The 20,142-nt window shown below is 38.4% G+C and overlaps 1 protein-coding gene across 1 annotated transcript; it reads right to left on the bottom strand.

Annotated features, from left to right (window-relative positions):
- Positions 1 to 1,492: 1,492 nt before the first annotated feature.
- LOC139310797 (hepatic lectin-like) lies at positions 1,493 to 16,849 on the bottom strand. Its single transcript, XM_070935027.1, has 6 exons — positions 16,762 to 16,849; positions 13,348 to 13,452; positions 8,319 to 8,351; positions 7,419 to 7,570; positions 5,780 to 5,892; positions 1,493 to 2,636 (listed from the first exon to the last, which is right to left on the bottom strand). The coding sequence occupies exons 1-6, from the start codon at positions 16,847 to 16,849 to the stop codon at positions 2,501 to 2,503; spliced, it is 627 nt and encodes a 208-aa protein (XP_070791128.1). The 3' UTR covers positions 1,493 to 2,500.
- Positions 16,850 to 20,142: the final 3,293 nt, after the last annotated feature.

The raw sequence follows: 20,142 nt of genomic DNA, 5'->3' as shown, positions 1-20,142 counted from the left end.
CCGTTGCACCACTTTGCAGAGGGCAATTTTACCCTGAACAAAGAGGATGATGCGAAGTAATTTGACTATGTTTCCTAGTTCATTAAACAAGGGCATTCGTAATAGTTATATCACACCTGTATTATGACATTTCCTAGGTAGATTGAATGCTTTTTATATTTCATGGTCACTGGCAAGCTAAATACAACATAAGTATGTGGAGTTCCTTTTGGTGAGGTGGGCAGCTATACAAATTTGATAATAGATAGGTAGATAGGTAGATAGAGAGAGACAGATGATGGATAGATAGATAAAGCCAAATTTGTGCCACTCTCAAGATTATTAGATGATAACCTCAACAAAGTGTTATTTTAATAGATAATTAGATAGCAATTAGATAATTAGATAGCAATAATTAGATAGCAACAAAGGCTATGCCATCTGATGTTTCCTCAGGTTTTTGCGGTCCAAACGCACTAGCCCTAGTAAGCCTCTTCTTTGTTTCCGCTTACATCCTTTAGTTGCTTTTTCTTCTGAATGTAGCAATCACAGTTTTGGGATGCCTTCAGGAAATACCATCTAGGTGCAATCAGCCATTTCTCTGTTGAAAATTCTGCAACCCCCTACTTGGATGGGTGGCTATTCCATTTGTGTATTGCTGAGTGGAGGATTTATAGATGAAATGGGTGGATTTTGGTTTGGAAGGGCAGTTCTGGAGATATCCTTAATGAGAACTTTGATGCTATAATGTTCAATAATTTGTTTTTTTTTTCTTTTTTTTTTTTAATAAAAAAAGGAACATATTTATCCGTATCAAAGACATGTGAAGTCTTTATTATTCCCTGCATTGGTAAGACTGCACCTGGAACACTGTATATGATTCTGGACACCACATTTTCACAAAGACATTGATGGGATTGAGCAGGTTCAGAAGGCAACAAAGACGATACCAGCGCTTGAGGACATGCCATATGAGGACATGCTTGAAAGAGCACCTTCAGTCTAAAAAAAAGAAAATGTAGGGAAGACGTGATACAGAATCAGTGTTGAGGTACATATAAAGGGACCATGGAGAAGATGGTTAGGAATGATTTTCCACTGTCATAGAAACACGCACCAGAAATAATGGGCATTAGGTTTTATCTAAGTAGATTTTCCCCAGTAATTTTCCCCAGTTCCTTTCTTTAGCAGTCCCAGTTATTGGTGATACTGGATATCTTTAGCTAAATTAGAAAATTAGTTTTCATTTTCATTTATTTAACATTATCAGCTTTCTTTGGGGGAAATGGAGGAAAATTCATTTGATTTGGGTTTATCCTCTTCACATCCCCTGCTCTTTTATGTAATCTGAAGCATCTACTGGCATCTTTCAGATCCAGAATTTGACTTGCCATTAAAGGAAAATTCATAAATGTACCTCTGAGCTTACATCTAAGAAAAGCGTACTCCATCATTAGCTTTATTAGAGAAAAGCACCAATACACTTACATGAAGAAAATGTGTCTAAATTGAAGTTTATTAGGAGGCGCACGTACAACTTTGCAAAGTACCTTGAAAAGGATAGGTCAGAACATAGCGAAGATTGAAATGGACAGACTTTTTTTTACTACCGTTTCTGTGGGTGTGGCTTGGTGGGTGTGGCATGGCTTGGTGGGCGTGACAGGGGATGGATACTGTAAAATCTCCATTCCTTCCCCACTCTAGGGGAAGGATACTGTAAAATCCCCATTTCCTCCCAATCAGCTGGGACTTGGGAGGCAGAGAATAGATGGGGGCGGAGCCAGTCAGAGGTGGTATTTACCGGTTCTCCGAACTACTCAAAATTTCCGCTACTGGTTCTCCAGAACTGGTCAGAACCTGCTGAAACCCACCTCTGATTCAATGCCAATTGAGATAACTGTTTCTAAGGTGATGTGCTGATTTCAAATGAAGATTTGAATAGAATGACGACCTCTTGTTGCATGGGCAAGGATGCCTGCTGCAGTCTTAGTACTATTATTTAATTAAACAAGATAACTAATATAGGCCAAAATATGCTGTTGGTTTATGGCATCTACTTCTTGATTTATCCCTGCAGGCACCCGTTTTCACAACCAAGGTTCAACCTCGGACCAGGGTAAATAAACATAGATTCAGTGGCTTCTGAGCAAGTTCAGAGTGTATTTCCTTCACAATTATTACAGAGAATTCTAGATAGTTTGGGTGATTAGATGGAGAAATGGTTACAAGTCATGGGTAATGCTTCTAGGTTACTGTCAGCCTTTGGTTGATTTGTGTGTTCAAAGAACCCTGGGATCTGAACAGTCATTTCACCATTACCAAAGTGGCTCCATCCAACATTTCTAAGTACAATGTGCTATGCTATGCTATGTTATGCTCTGCTCGGCTGGTTGATTGGGCTGGCTTTTTTTTGTTTGTTTGTTTGTTTGTGTGTGAATATATAGCTATATTCCAGCAGGATAGTTGGGATTCCAACATACATGATTTCCTTCTCCTTCAGATTTTTTGGGCCCATGATTTTTCAGGAAGGTAAAGGTTTTTTGCATACATAAAATATTTTTGTGTTACAGGATATATCATTCCATTTGCCAGCCTGAGAGATCTCGGCGCAGTCTTCATTACTGCTGTGGTCATTGGGTTCACCTTCTGACCAATTCCTAAATAAGGAAGATAGTCAAATTAGTCTGAGAGAAATTCTGAAAGAGATGCCTTTCCTTTTCATCCATATCATCTTCAGCCTGCCAAGTGTAACCTAATGCAGAAGGTCTGTACTTTTCCAGTGGTGGCTTTGGATGAGTCATGTATATCAGTGGTGGGTTTCAAACATTTTTATTACCGGTTCTGTGGACGTGGCTTGGTGGGCGTGGCAGGGGAAGGATACTGTAAAATCTCCATTCCCTCCCCATTCTAGGCGAAGGTTACTGCAAAATCCCCATTTCCTCCTGATCAGCTGGGACTTGGGAGGTAGAGAATAGATGGGGGCGGGACCAGTCAAAATTTTTACTACCAGTTCAAAACTTCCGCTACTGGTTCTCCAGAACTGGTCAGAACCTGCTGAAACCCACCTCTGATGTATATCCCACTGTTTTTCAGTATGAAACTTCAGGAAGCATCTGTAGGCCTTCAAAACTCAGCAGGGAATCTGCCAGATTGGGACTGGTTTATTATTAACACAATATCTATCTGTAAACCATGCCCTGTATCTTATATCATTGTCTTCTCATCTATGGAGAAGACTGATTCCTCACCTGACTCTTGGAAGCTATACAAGGACATGGAATTAGTGCTCTTCTGGATTTACAATTGCCAAAAGTACTAGCCATCATAATCAATATTGAGGTATATTAGGAATTATAATTCAGCAACATCTGGAGGCCTATTACCAAAACTCCTAAAGTCTTTTTCACATGTAATCCCACCCTTGGCTGCCTCTTGGGGATTAAATGCAAATTACCTCATTAAAATGATTTGGGGTGGCCACTGTCTCCCACATTTGCCAGCTTCATAACTTTCTTCATTCTACTTCTTACTTGTGAATAAGTGTATCCCTAATGGTTGACATTATTGACTTCTTGTCAATGACAAAGGCTCAATGGAAGTCCATTGCCAGCTAGCTGAGCCTCCATGTTCTCCTTGTTACCACTGCTTGTTCATTTTAGGTGAGCTAGCAGTGAAAGGGAAGGTGGTTGACAAAAATAGGTGCAATGAATGAGCAGCAAGGATAGTAGTGATGAATGAGTAGATGAATTCCAGATTTTGTAGGATTTTTAGAACGTCTCTGTGCTTATTCAGCTCCAAACTGAACATCTTCTTGAAAGAGGAGAACAAGGCAAGTGGAAGAAACTTCACTATGTTCTTTTACTCTAGTTAGAAGGAATAGCTGAAAACATAGAGGAGAACTAGCAGCTATGGTTGCTTCTAGTGTTCAACTGGGTCAACTAATCCTCTACACCAGTGAGGCCATCTTGTAGGAGAAACATTTGATTAGCCATTGTTAGATGACCAGTTTTTTCATCTCACTATCTTTTCAAGCCCAATGCATCGGAGTTACTTTAGCTATTTCAAATGTTAGGAATCGATAAGCCTGGGCATGGATTTGCAAGTCTCTAGAATGCACATAGAACTTCCAACCATTCAGTATTTGCCCTTCCTGACTACTCTCCATTGCCTACTAAATGCTTACTGGTAGCATGCTGGCAATTCTGTATATGATCTCCTTTAACTTATGCCAAGCACTGCTCTGATACAATCTCAGGAAATAAGCAAGATAGCCAAGAGCACCGGCTGTTTAAATTGCTCATAATGGCAAGTATTCAGTTATGAAGTCCTGTGACTAACTGCTTCATCTTGCACGAGTATATATGGATGTTGCCTTCATTTGGAAGATCTCATTGAACTGTCACTTCAAGTAGATCAACTATACATTGTTTTAAAGGGTGATTGCATTTCCCCCCCCCCAGTGGTTCCCTAATGTATTACTGATTGAAAGTATGCTTAAAAAAAGAAATTCTACCTTGCTTCCTTGCTCCTGCCAGTTATTTGTCAATATTGAATTGGTCAATTTGGTATTTGAAAGTCACAAAAGTACCATAAGTAACAGTCAGATATTTTATAGAAATCTTATGGAAACGTTCTGTGCAGGTAAAGTTCACTCTTTATGCATGTGGGTGTTAAATGGAAGGTGTGAGGAAGAAAACAGGAAGATGGATTAAAAAATATTCAATGCAGCATAGAATTGTGTAATATGCAATGTCTAGTCACTACAAACAGAGCAGTGGTGGAATTCAATTTTTTTTGCTACCGGTTCTGTGGGTGTGGTTTGGTGGCGTGGTATGGCTTGGTGGGCGTGGCTTGGTGGACATGGCAGGGGAAGGATATTGCAAAATCTTGATTCCCACCCCACTTCAGGGGAAGGACACTGCAAAATCCCCATTCCCTCCCTACTCTAGGGCCAGCCAGAGGTGGTGTTTGCCGGTTCTCCAAACTACACAAAATTTCCACTACGAGTTCTCCAGAACCTGTCAGAACCTGCTGAATAGCACCCCTGAAACAGAGACAATTCTTCTTTGTGCCAACAGGGACTTGGCCTCCTTATTCTTCTAAATTTAGAAGAATGGAATATTTAGAATAGATTCTCTGCAATTCTCAATGCAGTTCTTTTCCTCCTGCCCAGGCCCCAGTCCAATGGCAGCATTTTAAGACAGCAGGCCTTTGGACTTCCAAGAGCTTCTGCACTTCTGTTTCTGGCATCCACTATCACCATTCTCATATTTTTTTGTTGGAGTTGCTCTGGATTGTAGTTTAATAATATTATGAAGGAACAGGTTCACTACTCCTGCCTCATAATAAAACAAGTGAACAAAGAATATGGAGAGGCTTGGCTAAGAAGGAATGCTTAAGATACCAACACAGTCCTATATTAGTCTTTTCTCCCAAATTTTACAGAAGTTTAGGTTTTGTGGCAGAGTTCATGCCTGCTAATTTAGGGCAGAGTTTCTCAACCTCAACCTTAAGAACTGTGGAATTCAACTCCCAGAATTCCCAGTCCAGCATTCTGGGTGGGGAATTCTAAGAGTGCCAGCATTTTGGCTGGGGAATTCTGGGAGTTGAAGTCCCTACATCTTAAAGTGGTCAAGTTTGAGAAATACTGGTTTAGGGTGTTGAATACTTTTAATAGGAAAGGAGCTACGGGAAACTTGTGTTTCTGCTTTTTCAGAATGGAAAATTCAGGAAATTTGTTAAAACTCCTGTCTAATGGTATGGTAGGATATGAAAAGTGCATTGCATAGGCTTGTCTTACTTGAAGCTGGTTCTGTAATCTGTGCTATCAACCCATCTCCATTGCCCTTCATCATTGTGATCACTGAGTCCAATCCAGTAGCGCTGACCCCTGGTTTGAGCCTGGACGAAATTCTAGGGTGCCAAAAGTTGAGGAAGGAAAAAGGAATCAAAGTTATAATAGCAGAAGCAACAACAACAATGTTCCAAAATACTTACATTGAATTCATCTGGAAGAACTTTTTTATCTGTATTCATAGTAATTAACTACAGTCATATATTACAAGGCCTTCCTAAAGTGCTTATTCCAAAAATATGTTTTGGTTAATTCAATGACCATGAGTCTGGTCCATCCTGTTAAAGCTTTGATTATGAAATTGATTTGCCTCATTTGTAGCATTCAATAAGATCCTTTGACAAACATCATCTTCCAATTGCAGTTTTCTTGACTTTTTCCGCCATCATTTCTATGTTTCTTTCCCACATAAAAAGAACATGGAAGAAACCACCGTTCTTCCTTTTTTGTTTTTGTTTTTTTTAGGGAGGGGGCCTTTTCTCTGGAATATTCTAGTATAGCAGCCTTAATCATAGATGGTGCGCTAAAATATATTAGTATACTTTGTGAAACAAAATGTAAAGGTCTATATCTGGGGTGTCAAACTCGATTTCATTGAGGGCCGCATCAGGGTTGTGTTTGACCTCGGGGGGCTGGGGTCGGCATGGCCAGATCGATGTCACTCCTGTCGGGGGTGCCTGTGGCGGTCCGAGTTTCTTTGTTTGTGGTTACATCGTGGTGGGCAAAGTAGCGGTTTCATGCTATCACTGGAAGGGGCAGGACTAGAGTTCCAAGAGGTGTATATCTTTGAGGGAAAAGGCTTTGTTTGGACAGATTTTTTTTTATTTTTTTTTGTAAAGAAAACCTTCCAAATCATGCAAGCGATGTTGCTTTTTTGGTGACATTGCAAAATTCAGTGGCGCAATATCTAGATCCTGCAATCTGCTCTCCAAAAAGAAAGAAAAAAAAATCACCCAGCTTTAATGAACATGCTGATGTAATGAGGAGTGCTTTGTACAGATCATCTTGCTTTATTCGAAAATGCACCAGAGGACATATCTAAGCATATTGTACCTGTATAATGTATTCAATGAAAATCAACTCCTAGTTGCTTTTTTTTACCCTAGGGTAAATTGTCTTTCAAAAATCAAGGAGGAAAAAAAAGGCAGTAGATTGTCTTTCAAAAATCAAGGAGATAAAATGGCAGAACTTGTAACAGAGAAGTAGTAGTTGGGGAAATGTTCCCTCCAGGGGTGAAATTCAAAATTTTTCCCTACCGGTTCTGTGGGCGTGGCTTGGTAGGCGAGGCAGGGGAAGGATACTGCAAAACCCCATTCTCTCCCCACTCCTTGGGGAAGGATATTGCAAAATCTCCATTCCCACCCCACTCTGGGGCCAGCCAGAGGTGGTATTTGCTGGTTCTCCGAACTACTCAAAATTTCTGCTACCGGTTCTGCGAACTACTCAAAATTTCCGCTACCGGTTCTCCAGAACCTGTTAGAACCTGCTGAATTTCACCCCTGGTTCCCTTCCAACATAGCTAGTCAGGAGTTGGTAGCAGCTTTTAAACCTACACCTTCTCCCAAACAAATACCAGGATCCTTACCTGTTCATACTGATTGGTAATGACTATCAATTCTGACTTCTGTTCTTCACAATGACTCTTTGCTGTGTGCCAAATAACTTGTTCGATGGAGAAGAAGTAACATGCACCATCAAAATGTTTCCATTCTCTGCTTTTGGCTCCACATGGGTACACTGGCAAAGAAGAAAATAAAAGAACTTTTCTAGCTTTGGTTGCCAGAGGTTTTGGTCTAGATGTCTGCTATATTGCACTGGCATTTTGGAAGAATGTAGTTTTTCTGCAGTAGAAAAGCAGGAAAACTAAGTCTGTTGTAGGATATGATCAGCTGGGGAACTGGAAGGCTACTTCAGCTGTGTGACAAGTACAGCATGAGTGAATTAAGTGTTTCCCTCTGGAAGAACTCAAAGGAATAAACTTAAGTCTCAGTAAATTATTTAGTACATTGACAAGAGGAAGAGACCATGTTAGAATTTAGAAGAGAGGGAAACAGAATTGCTTTAGAGATGTCTGGACCACAATTTTAGTGGAAATAAATGATGGCCCTGGGCAGGGAGTTGGGTTAGAAGACCTCCAAGATCCCTTCCCTATCTAAGCGACAATTTACTGTGAAAAGCAGATTTTATGGTGGAATTTGATCCTCAAGGCAGTAAATTGTGTTTTTACTCAGGGGGACCCTTGTACAGAGGCTTAGAAGGCTTACTTTATTTGCCAAGTTTTCTGGGATCACATGGTATCCAAAGAAATTACTTGGTTAAAACTGAGGTGCCAGAGTACAATCCTGCATGGAAATGCACTGTATTGATATTTATTCTCCTAAAGGGCTCCATTGTGGGCTCTGTTGGGATCTGCTTTAATTAATAACCCCCCACACCCAACAATTAGGGCCTGCAGCAGCCCCTGCACTTCCTGAAAATTACTTACTGCTTTCTAGCTGTTGCTGCCATTTGCTGCTTCCTGTAGGAACAGAAATGTACACAATAATATTACTAGTTGAGGAGTAATAAAAATACCATATTGAAAGGGATCCTAAGCACTCTGAAAAAAAACTAGCCTGGAATTAGTTTTGTAAGAACTTTTGAATTCTACACCATATGTCTCAAGCCTCAAAGAAAAGTATCCTTCACAAGTTACAGTTGCTCTCTCTCCTTCTCTCCTTCTCCATTAATATTGTAAGGTCCCAAAATACACTTGAGTCACCAGAATGCCAAAGAGAGAGACTCAAGACGAGGCTTGCAAAAAAGCAGATTTTATTTATTTATTTATTTATTTATTTATTTATTTATTTATTTATTTATTTATTTATTTATTTATTATTGCGATTTATATGCCACCTTTCTCCCTAGGGACTCAAGGCGGCTTACAAAATGACAAATTCCAATACAAATCACAATGAAATAAAATTAAAATCAGCAACCCTATTAAAAACAGTTTAAAATTATGACAATGTATCCCCAAACGGATCAGTTAAGTTGACAAAAGAGCCACGTCTTCAGCTTGCGACGGAAGGAAAGAAGGTCGGGGGCTATCCTGAGCTCGGTGGGCAATCCATTCCAGAGGGTCGGGACTCCCACAGAGAACGCCCTCCTCCTGGGGGCCGTCAGCCGACATTGTTTGGCTGACGATTTATGGCCAAAAACAAAATACTGGGAGGAAATATATCCAGAACATACAGATACAATGCATGCGAGGAAATAGCCACACCTTAGGGAAGGTATGGCGTCCTTTTATACCCTCAGAGATGTCAGCTTAGTACCCAATTCTGGCCTCTTAATTTAGGTTTGTGTATTCCTTGTTGCCCTGCAAGGGGGAATAGAAACTTCCCCAATTAGTCTTATTTTAAGCATTTCTTTGTTTACTCAATTGGCCATTTGGCCCCCTGGCTCTCCAAGACAGGAGTTTATCCAGATCAAACATAAATTAGGGCTGAGGTGTAAATTATCCCTTTGTTGATGGCTGTAGTTCCAACTGAGATACATACCATGCTTTTAGATAGATTGATATGAGTTCAGGTCAAATGGCAGGGACATACGTTTAACACATACCAGATACATTACAGAGGCCTAATAACAGAATATGTTTGTTACAGGAGATACAAATATAAAGACATAATATGTGTGATACAAATACAAAGGCATATATGTATTACAGGAACCTAATGGTTACAGAATCTAGTATACCAGTATATCATATTCTAGTATTATTTATTATATCCTTATTATTGTTTCCCTTTCAATATATTTGTGCTTTGATAAGCTCATGCCTTTCAGGGTATGTCCTGTGAGCCCCATGATGAGCTGATGCATGGGTGGGCTTCAAAAATTTTAGCAAGGGGTTCTCTGCCCGGGTGCTGGGTGGGCATGGCCATGTTGGGTGTGGCCTAGTCAGCCTCCTGCACCACAGTGGGTGGGGGGTTTGCCCTCCCCGGGTTCTGGAAGTTTTCTTCGAGCCTCCGGGAGGGCGAAAACGGCCTCCCCAGGCTCTAGAGGCCCTTTGGACTCTGGCCCCCTGAACTTCCAGTAGGTCCATTTTTCGCCCTCCTCGAGCCTCCATGTGCGCCCCCTGCACTTACCTACATCCAAAACAGGCCGCGTGGGGACTCCTGGGATGGGTGGGGTGGGCAGGGCCAGCCAGGAGTAGGATTTGGGGGTTCTCTGAACTGCACAAAATCTTAGCTAGAGGTTCTCCTGAACCCCTACGAACCCCCAGCATCCCAACCCTGAGCTGATGTCTTGCCAGCTTTTGTTGACTAGCAGATTTTGTGAGGGGAATCGTGACTGGATGCTGAATCTGAGTTGGTGTTAATTTCTCCAAAACAAAGGTGAGATTTTTTTTTTTTAATTTGATTTATATGCCGCCCTTCTCCGAAGACTCAGGGCGGCTTACAATGTGCTCAGCAATAGCCTTCATCCTTTTGTATATTTATACAAAGTCAGCTTATTGCCCCCACAAACTGGGTCCTCATTTCACCTACCTTAGAAAGGATGGAAGGCTGAGTCAACCTTGAGCCTTGGAGAGATTCGAACCCTGCAGTAATTGCAGGCAGCTGGTCTTAATATCCAGCTTAATAACAGGGTGCCTTAAACCCCTGTACTACCAGAGATTTACAACTCTGGATGGCCATTCCTCATAAGTAGACCATGGAAACTGTCATTCTTATGATTGGCGTATGAGTGGAATGGCTGGAGTTGGGATTACATCAAGTTTACATTTGCAAAGCAGCCTATATGGACTTTAAGCTTGACTGATTCTTACATATGTTTCATCACTTTTGGAGATTTTTAAAAATGTTTTGTATATTGGAGAGATATAAGACCCTTCAGACTGCAAGCACTATATTCATAACTATATTGATTTTTTTTTTGATCTATGCAACAAAAGGATCCTTAGTATAGGAATTTTGGAAAGTTAACAATGGATTAAAGGACCAGAGGGATTTTAAATTATAATTTTCAACTATTTAGAAGATCTTTTCTCATTTGAGAAAATGGAGACTGTTTTTTGGAGGGAGGGGTTAATGGTAAGGAGACCTTGAAGGCCGGACAGTAATAGAGCATAAATCATTAGTACACATTTCTCAATACTATTCAGCCAAGCTTTTGGACAGAATGAAACAAATGCTTGCTAAAACAGAGCATGTTCTAATTAAGTGGTAAAACAAGAAGGACCTGCAATGGATGTATATGAAATTAATTTGAAAGGATATTTAAATATAATTAAATATAAATATTTAAATATAATTAATCTGATCTGATGGATGACATTCCTAAATTACATGAACAGATATTAAATTAGGAAACTAATTTGGATATTTTTTTCCCTTTCTGATTATACAGCAGAACTCTGTTAAGATTTGAAAAGACCTTTTATTTTTAGAAACGTCAAACAAAAGGATAGATTTTACTCATTAATACAAAAAAATTCTGTTGTGCTTCTGAAGGATTTTCACTTTGAAACACAGATGATCAGCAATTACTACTGGGACTTTTTTAAAAAAAAGTTAAAGAATCATTTTACAAATTCAGGGAAGGTTTATAATACTGGCTTGTTTGACCAGAGTTAAAAATAGAAAATAATGATATCTGGTTATTCTTTCTGGACATTTGCTTACAAAGATTGATTGGCGTAGTATTTGGACTTTATTTTGTTTACTTAAGAGGTGAGCCATGGGAAGGAGAGAGATTATGCTTTATTTAGAAAGGGTGATAAAATTTATAAAATTGATTTTAACCTGGTGGGGATGAAGAGGGGAGTTTCTCCCCCCCTTTTTCCCCTCCCCCTTTTTTACTTGTATGTTTTTTTGTAGTTTATAGAAACATCATCTGTGTGAGACATGGATACATATAAAATATATACAGATGAATGAGTGGTTTTGTGTGCTAATTTACAAGTGCTTTGATTGCATTTAGCACAACTGTAACTCTCTGTTGGGCAGAATATACTTTAAATAATGGGTAGGAAAGTGGAATTGTTTGACAATTCTGCAACAGAAGCTGTGGTTCAAGGGTGCTGATTAGATCAGGGGTCTCCAACCTTGGCAACTTTAAGCCTGGAGGACTTCAACTCCCAGAATTCCCCAGTCAGCTTGCTGGGAGTTGAAGTCTGGGAGTTGAAGTCCTCCAGGCTTAAAGTTGCCAAGATTGGAGACTCCTGGATTAGATGGCCTTCTATGATATTTCAGTGCAATTAATCTACCTCTGAAGTTCTTAAAATTCTCTTTGTCCTCCTTCCTTGGCTTAATGTATGTGTAATTTTAATCATGATTTGCTTTGCCTAATTGTGGTTTTATTGACTGAATGGTTCCTATATTGCATTATATTTTTCAACAAGTCACAATTTAAAATAATATGATTTTGCTGTGGCAAGCCATAGTATAACATGTCCACACACAGATCTATCTATCTATCTATCTATCTATCTATCTATCTATCTATCTATCTATCTATCTCTTATTTGCCACAATATGGAAAAAGCAGAAATTGGAGACATAGGTTGGGCCTTGTAGGTTTGGTACAACTGTTCTAGTATTTATTTATTTACTTACTTACTTACTTACTTACTTACTTACTTACTTACTTACTATATGGCAACTCTTCTAGCAATTAATTATTAGATCAAACCTCAATGTATTAAATGAACTATCCAGAGCCAAATGAACCTCAACTCATTATGAACTTTTCAGCTTGCCTCTGGCCTTTAGCCAAAAGCAGCTGGAATGTACTTGACTCAGTTCCAAATAATGTAATTACATGATTGGACTTTTGCATGTGCAGATGGAATGTTTAATAAGGAATACATAATGATGTAGCTGAATGAGAAGAAGCCTCAAAGAGCCATTTCTTTCAATCCATTTCTTTCAATCCATTTCTTTCAATCCATTTCTTTCAATTTTTAATTCTGTCAATCCATCTTGTAAAAGGATGATTTCCTTTTGATTTCACCCTTGATCAAATAAATCCATCTGCAGACTAATTCTTTGCATTGCATTTTATTCTGGCCAGGAAATAAAATATCTACAACAATTGATTTATAAGTCTCTGTGTTGTCTGAACACAGAATTTTGGCTTATTTCTGGCTTGTTTTTCTTCCCATTGAAGGTATTGGCAGAAGAAATGAAAGCAAAACTGTAAAAAACTAGATCAGCCCCATTATTTTACTTACCTGCATGACTTTTCTCTGTTCAGCAAACCATGATTTGAGAAACTTAATCTCAAAGACAGTGCTGGATTATAATATATGGCAATTAGCTGTAAAGGTGACACTTATATTTTGTCTCCTGATGCACATGGCTCTATATTGTACCAAGTCAGCTGGAAATTAATGTGTGTTTTGTGGGTTCAGTAACTTGCCCTTTCTAGAATACTAAGAATTTGAGAGAATTTTAAAGCCACTTTCTACAACATTTGGTCCTGAAGCCCACACAGTATGTCAGAAATCAAAATAGTTGATTTACCTTGGGATGCCACAAGCCCAAACAATACAATGATCAGCAGGTAAGAAATAGCCAGAAGCACATAAATTATAGAAGATGTCGATTTCCATTGTGGGATATATCTGCCTTGGGGAGGGGAGGGAGGGGGAGAGAGAAAGAGAGAGATAGGGAGGGAGGGAGGGAGGGAAGTGGGGGGGAGAGAGAAAAAAATGTTAGAATCTAGTATGAAAATTATTTCCAGTATTTGTGCTTTCAAAACTCCTTATGTAATAAAACCATTGGATAGACAATGCTCTACTATAGTGTTTTAATAATATTTTTAATTTCTAATGTTAGGAATGTGTGCATACCTAACTATGTGGTCTTGCTGTATTTCCCATAGTAATAAGAGTAAATAATACAGTTTTCTATATAAGCAGATTGCTATGAAACATAAAGAACCTAGCAATAACAAAAGAAAACATCAGTATTTATTTTGAGTTCTTTTTTCCTTTAGCTCTGTGCTGAGCAGTGATGCCACCAAAGTAATATTTTCTGGCTGAAAAGTTTGACTCATGGGGAATTGTATTACTAATCTTAAAATACAGGGCATATGTTATAATCTTATAATTTTTCTCCGGCTCAGAAAGTTAATTCAAATTAGAGTCAGGTTTATGCTCCTTGCTACAAATCAATAAAATAAGGAGGTAACATGTCAAAAATATAATGGATGCCATATTTTAATCAATATTCTATGTCTAAAAATGTACTGAAATCATAGGCATAAAATGATGTAATATAGACAGAATAATTCTGTTTCACCATTGCTTGCTTATCTTTTAAATTGAAATTCACGATTTGTTAAAATTTTGTGGATATTAGAGACCTTCAAAGCCATGAGCTTAATCTGGTAGCTAATGAGTTTTACCTTCTTCAGATTTAAGAAATTTTAAATTTAAAACATTTAAAATAATTTAAAATAATATGCCGTTGGGAAAAAAGATGGGGGAAAGAGGATGTTGATGTAAGAATATTCTAAATGGATTGGGAGACCAGAGAGATTTGAAAGAGTGATTATATTTTTACTGTAAGATTTGAAAAACAAGTATATAATTAAATAATATACTGATGGGAAATGTGTTAAATGTGTTCGAGGATCATGCCCAATAACTCCATAGACAGGTTTTCATTAGATCAATTATCTTTTATTAATTATGCATCTTATCGTTACAGGTACAAGTCTGGAACTGAGGCAGGACCGCATGGCTGACCCTTAAGTACCCCCAGGGCGTGGCTAAGGTAAGGAGGGGTTATTGGGTTAGGGTGGACCTTGGGGGCTGGCTTGTCCAGCCCCCCTGCCTCTAGCTCTGGATCAGAGGCAAGGCATTTATTCATGACAAAATGACTGAAAGGAAACCAAACCCATATTAGGAACTGAGGCTTGATTAAGGGTTGCGACTGGACAGTACAGGGAACTAAAGGACCAGGCAAAAAAAGAGATAAACTGGTTATAACTTTTTCTTATCTTAAGGAGATTTTTTAAAAAATATGGACTGAAATATTAATAGCTAATAATATGTCAGATACACATTTCAGTGGATAAACTTTTAGAAGTTGACAAGAAAAACGTTAAGAAACTTTTACATGATAGAGGACAACAAAATTGAGATTACTAAAATGGGAGTGCAAAAGACAAATGAAGAAAAGGACTTGGATGTGGAATAGGCGCGGCAAGAAATCCTGGATGATACCCCTTTATAGGATTTACAAAGAAGCCGGGTAAAAACTTTGAAGATTTCTTTTAAATGCCAACAAGTGATGAAAGACCAAATCCTGCGATGCCATAAGAATGATTTAAAGGTTAAGATTGTGCAGAGCAAAAAAAGGAATAGAAAGTTGGACTATTTGATAAGGGATGAAATATTTGTTTGATATTTCTGGTAACTCCTAAAGGATTTTTTGCTGAACTAGGATTGAAAAGATGATTTCTGGAAGGCATATAGATAAAAGTTAGGCAATGGGAAGGAGAGTTTTTTTTTAAAAAAATTGTAACTTTGAAAGATGTGGGGGGAATTAGTATAATAGTTTATGCATTTTTATGGTCTTTTTCTTTTCTACTTCTAATTCTTTTCTTTTTCCCCCTGCATCTTCTGAACTTTCCTTTTTTCTAACTTAGTTTGCATTAGTTGTTGCTATGTGTACTGAAAGCTTCAATGCAATTATTAACAAAAATGTAATTTCAAAGTTAATGAACTTATAATAAAAGAATTAGAGAAATATATATTCCAGAGCCTTTTAATCTGGGAAAAGAAAGATATTTTGAGATTAAAGAAACAGCGCTTGTATCCCAGCTAAGAGTAAGACACCCCTGTGAGCTGAAAGCAAGCAACAGGGAATGCCTTGATCCAGCTAGGAGAAACTATTTTTTCAGTCTTGCTATTCTGAAAAATCATCCAGAAATAATTGAGGCTTTATCCTCAATTATTTCTGGATGATTTTTCAGAATAGCAAGACTGAAAAAATAGTTTCTCCTAGCTGGATCCTAGCTGAATTGGGGGAGGCTAACCCTAACATTTAGTTCATCCCAAATGATCCTGGAACTGTTTTAGTTAAAGCAAGCCCTCTCTAATTCTAGTGTTAACTGAGTTTTATGATAAATATGACATCGTAGCTCCTCTTAACCCAGGCAAGCACAGCTAATAAGGAGCTGTTATGGCTCTGCAACCAAACAAGACAGATATAGACTTCAATGGATAATTAGAACTGCAGAAAAAACAATTGCTACCAACCTACCTTCCATTGAGGACCTGTATACTGCATGAGTCAAAAAGAGGGCTGTGAAAATATCTACAGACCCCTCACATCCTGGACATAAATTGTTTCAACTTCTCCCCTCAAAGCAACACTATAGGGCATTGCACACCAGAGCAACTAGACACAAGGACTGAATGCCATCACTCTGCTAAACAACTAATTCCCACAATACTGTTGAACTATTTACTAAGACTATTACTATTATTCTTCTCATCCTTCCTATCACCTATCTCCTTTCTACTTCTGACTAGAACCTTATTGCTTGTATCTTTATAATTTATATTGTTCTGTTTGTTTCCTAGTATGATTTGATTGCTTATTAATAACTTATGACTATCACTAAGTGTTGTATCTTATGATTCTTGATGAATGTATCTTTCCCCCCCTCTCTTTTTTCTTTTTTTCCTCTTTTATGTACTCTGAGAGCATATGCACCAAAGACAAATTCCTTGTGTGTCCAATCACACTTGGCCAATAAAGAATTCTATTCTATTCTATTCTATTCTATTCTATTCTATTCTATTCTATTCTATTCTATTCTATTCTATTCTATTCTATTCTATTCTATTCTATTCTATTCTATGCTAAACAAATTCTTAATCTTTCCCCAACCATTAAAGTGAATCAATAATAATTATTTACCAATTGTTTTTGCTGGCATGTGCATTCTGATTTCTGTTAAATATTCCTGATCTCTCACTTGCTGTTCGCAGTCATCGGTGGGATTCATTGTGCAATGAGTTTACAGTTGCAGTGGGTTTTTATAGGTTGAATTGAGGAACTTAAATATAATACATAAGCTCCCCCTCTTTCATTGCTGCTTCTTAGAAATGTCAAAAGGAAATTTGCTTGGAATTGGGCTCTTACTGGGTGGGTCCTGTCAAGGAGCCTGAAGCACAATCTTGAGATGTTGGTTGGGAAGAGTTTGATTCTCTAACTTATAAGGAAGTAAAGAATGATCTTTGGACTGCAAACCTGGTCACCTCTTTATTAGATCTATGCCTCTCCTGGCTTAATAGGCCACTTGGGAGATGGCTTAGATTAAGACCATGCTTGATGTTAGCTTTCTTGAGGGAAGAGGTGATTCTACTGGCCTTAAAGGAGACAGTGGTATGACCCTCCTCAGGAGGGCATCACCGGGTTTTACAGTCCTGCACAATTTCTATATAATTTTCAACTTTCCCTTAGATAATTTTATGTTAATTTCAATGTATCTCTTGTGGACATAAATTGTTCGTCCTTATTTTATTTTTCTGGTTTTAATGTTAATGTCACTCAGAGAATGGGGAGAGTTGAACAGCTTCTAAATTTGATAAATGAATATATAAAGCCACATCATATACTAGAGGCTTTAGGATTTAAATTTCATCAGAATAAACCTTTAATCTTTTTTTTAGGCCTTGCATTTAATCATGAAGTATTCATGCCCTACTAATACATTTTTTTCCTACTCCCATGATGTTGCCCTTACTTTGCCCCTAGGCCATGACTGATTGACTGATTATGTGCTATCAAGTTGGTGTCAATTTATAGCTTATAGAACTTATAGAAAATAAGCTTAATGGATCATCAAACAAATCAACCCAAAGTTCTCACATGAGGCACAAAGGATCAGACTCAAATTATGCTACTTTGATAAAGGTTCTAATGCTGGGAAAGGTGGAAGAAAGAGAAGAAGACAACCAGCAGCAAGATGGATGGATTCACTTTCAGTGGCAATGAATGCATTGTTGAGAGACTTTAAAGAACAGATTAGTGATGATTGCTGGGAGTCAAAAATGACTTGATGGCATATAATCAGTCAAATCAGTCAAATCTCCCCCATCACAGGTAATTACTTTAGCAATCCCTTTTCCCTCTCCTCATATATATTTCATATAATTTGTGAGGGACACAAAAAGCAACATAGAGAAATCCAGGCAACTCTCATAGTTGAACAAAGCAGTTAAAAGACAAGCGGTAGTAGATGCAAGCATTTCATATTGACTCGTCAGTACCAAACTTACAATAACACGGTTAAAAATCAACATAAAGCATAAAGTCCAGTGAGAGCATTAATTAGACATATAACGTGTGTGAACACCAAACATTATGCCCACAGAAGGTGCAGGTTGACATACAGTTGTTTCGGCACACACAAGAGAGGCAAGTGTGTTGACACTGCTGTCAGTGTTCCAAGTAATGCACCCATAGAAGTCAGAACTCCGAAGCAGGCAAATTTCTCAAAGAACAGTTTTATTGGATACATCATATTGGCACAACTGGTGAAAGCCGATTCTAAAAGTTCCCACAGCTTTCATCTAATTAAAAGTAAAAGTTTCCCTTTTCCCCCAGATCACTGGTCAAGCTGTCCAATCCAGTTACTGGCTGGTTGCCTGGTTACTTGCTCCTCCTCTAGCCAGCCACCTGTCAGAATGTCCTTGGTTCCCACAGGAAAAAAATATTGTTTTGGCTACAAAACCCCATTTAACTATTCCCCCCACCCCAAGATGGCCTCAGCCAGGCTTACTTAAGGTTGACAGATGTCATATCAAGCTTGGTGTTTGCATTCCTAGCGAGTATAACTATTGCCCTAAAGGTATCCAATAGTTATTCTTACTTCCTTAAAATTGTTGTGCCAACAAAGTGTTTTGTTTTGCATGCAAATGAAAAACAGATCATTACTCAGCTGTGTTTTTAGGAAATGCGATGCTATTCCATCAGCAGTTTTTCTAACTTGTGATTCTCCAGATACACAAGGGTGAAACTCCTGTTAACACTAGCAGTTACATTTGAACTCAGGTGGAGATTGAGGAAGCCTATATTAAGCCAACAGGATTTCCAGCCATCTTGCAAGATGATGGTCAAAGGATAAGAAACAAAAACAGTGTCTTGAAAGTTAAGGGAAAAAAAGCCTTTATGGAAATTCTCAATCATTCAGGTCATGGTTATCCCAAAGGTGTTTTTTTTCAAAAGGCAATTGAGCTTTGGTTTTTTTCCCCCTCTGAAAATGTTTTGCTTCTCATCTGTTCTTGGATGACAAGCAAAATGTTTTTTTCTTTTAAAAACCAAGAAAGTCCAATTGCCTTTTGGGGAAAAAAAAGTATCTTTGGGCCTAAGAAGATATTATTTATGAGGTTTGGATTCCTTAATCTTGATCTACAACACTGTTTCCATGATGGACCTGTTGGCAAAAATGGACTGCAATCACTGGAAGAAACATAGATTTGGAAAGGGAAACCCTAAGCTTTTCAAGACAGTTTTAAGCTGAATTTGGGAGAAGGACAGAGGCATAGACTTTAATAGTGATGGACTTTGATCAGACTAAGTCAGCATAAAGACCAGTGGTAGGTTGCCCCCAGTTCGCACAGGTTCTATAGAACCGGTAGTAAAACCGGTGGGAGGCTCAGCCCACTGACCCTGACATCATCAAAACTGCTTCTGCGCTTGTGCGCTTGTGTGCGGCCCCATTGCGAACCAGTAATAAAGGTAAGTAGAACCGACACCTGATAAAGACAGATTTTAGACATGATGGAATGGCAATTAGACCATCTCTGACTTCCAAGAGATATATTTTGAGGAAGTCAACTTTACAGTACAGGTAGTCCTAAATCTTACAACCATTTGTTGAGTATTTAAAATTATAGTGGCACTGAAAAAAGTGACTTATAATAGTCCTTACACTTACAACTGTTGCAACATCCCCACAGCCACAACCACCCCAGCCAGCTTCCAACCAACAAAGTCAATGGGGCAATCTGGATTCTCTTAACGATGCATGGTTCACTTAACAACTGCAGTGCTTAATAGAAGTAGGAAAAAAAGGCAATAAAATCAGGCACATCTCATAACCACCTTGCTTAGCAATGGAAATTCGGGTCCCAATTGTGGTTATAAGTTAAGGACTACCTGTCTCAGGACAATTACTGTAGATACGTAAATCAACTTATACTGTGATGCAAAAGCTATAAGAGCATTCTCATCTACAGTTATACACAATTTCAAGTGGTCCAAATCCGTTGAGAAACTTACAGGTTCACCATT

This window comes from Pituophis catenifer, unplaced genomic scaffold (genome assembly GCF_029215685.1).
Source record: "Pituophis catenifer annectens isolate HBS135680 unplaced genomic scaffold, rPitCat1.0.hap2 SCAF_2, whole genome shotgun sequence".
In the NCBI taxonomy this organism is placed as follows: Eukaryota; Metazoa; Chordata; class Lepidosauria; order Squamata; family Colubridae; genus Pituophis; species Pituophis catenifer.
The sequence above is the reverse complement of the archived record's forward strand: the minus strand, read 5'-3'. Positions and strand labels throughout refer to the sequence as shown.

Excerpts from the sequence above, each read along its gene's own strand:
- LOC139310797 (XM_070935027.1), bottom strand. The coding sequence starts at position 16,849 with ATGAATCCCACCGATGACTGCGAACAGCAAGTGAGAGATCAGGAATAT. Across the intron at positions 8,352-13,347 it reads TGGGCTTGTGGCATCCCAAG|GAAGCAGCAAATGGCAGCAA; the intron begins GTAAATCAACTA and ends CTGTTCCTACAG. Across the intron at positions 7,571-8,318 it reads GCAGCAACAGCTAGAAAGCA|TGTACCCATGTGGAGCCAAA; the intron begins GTAAGTAATTTT and ends CTTCTTTGCCAG.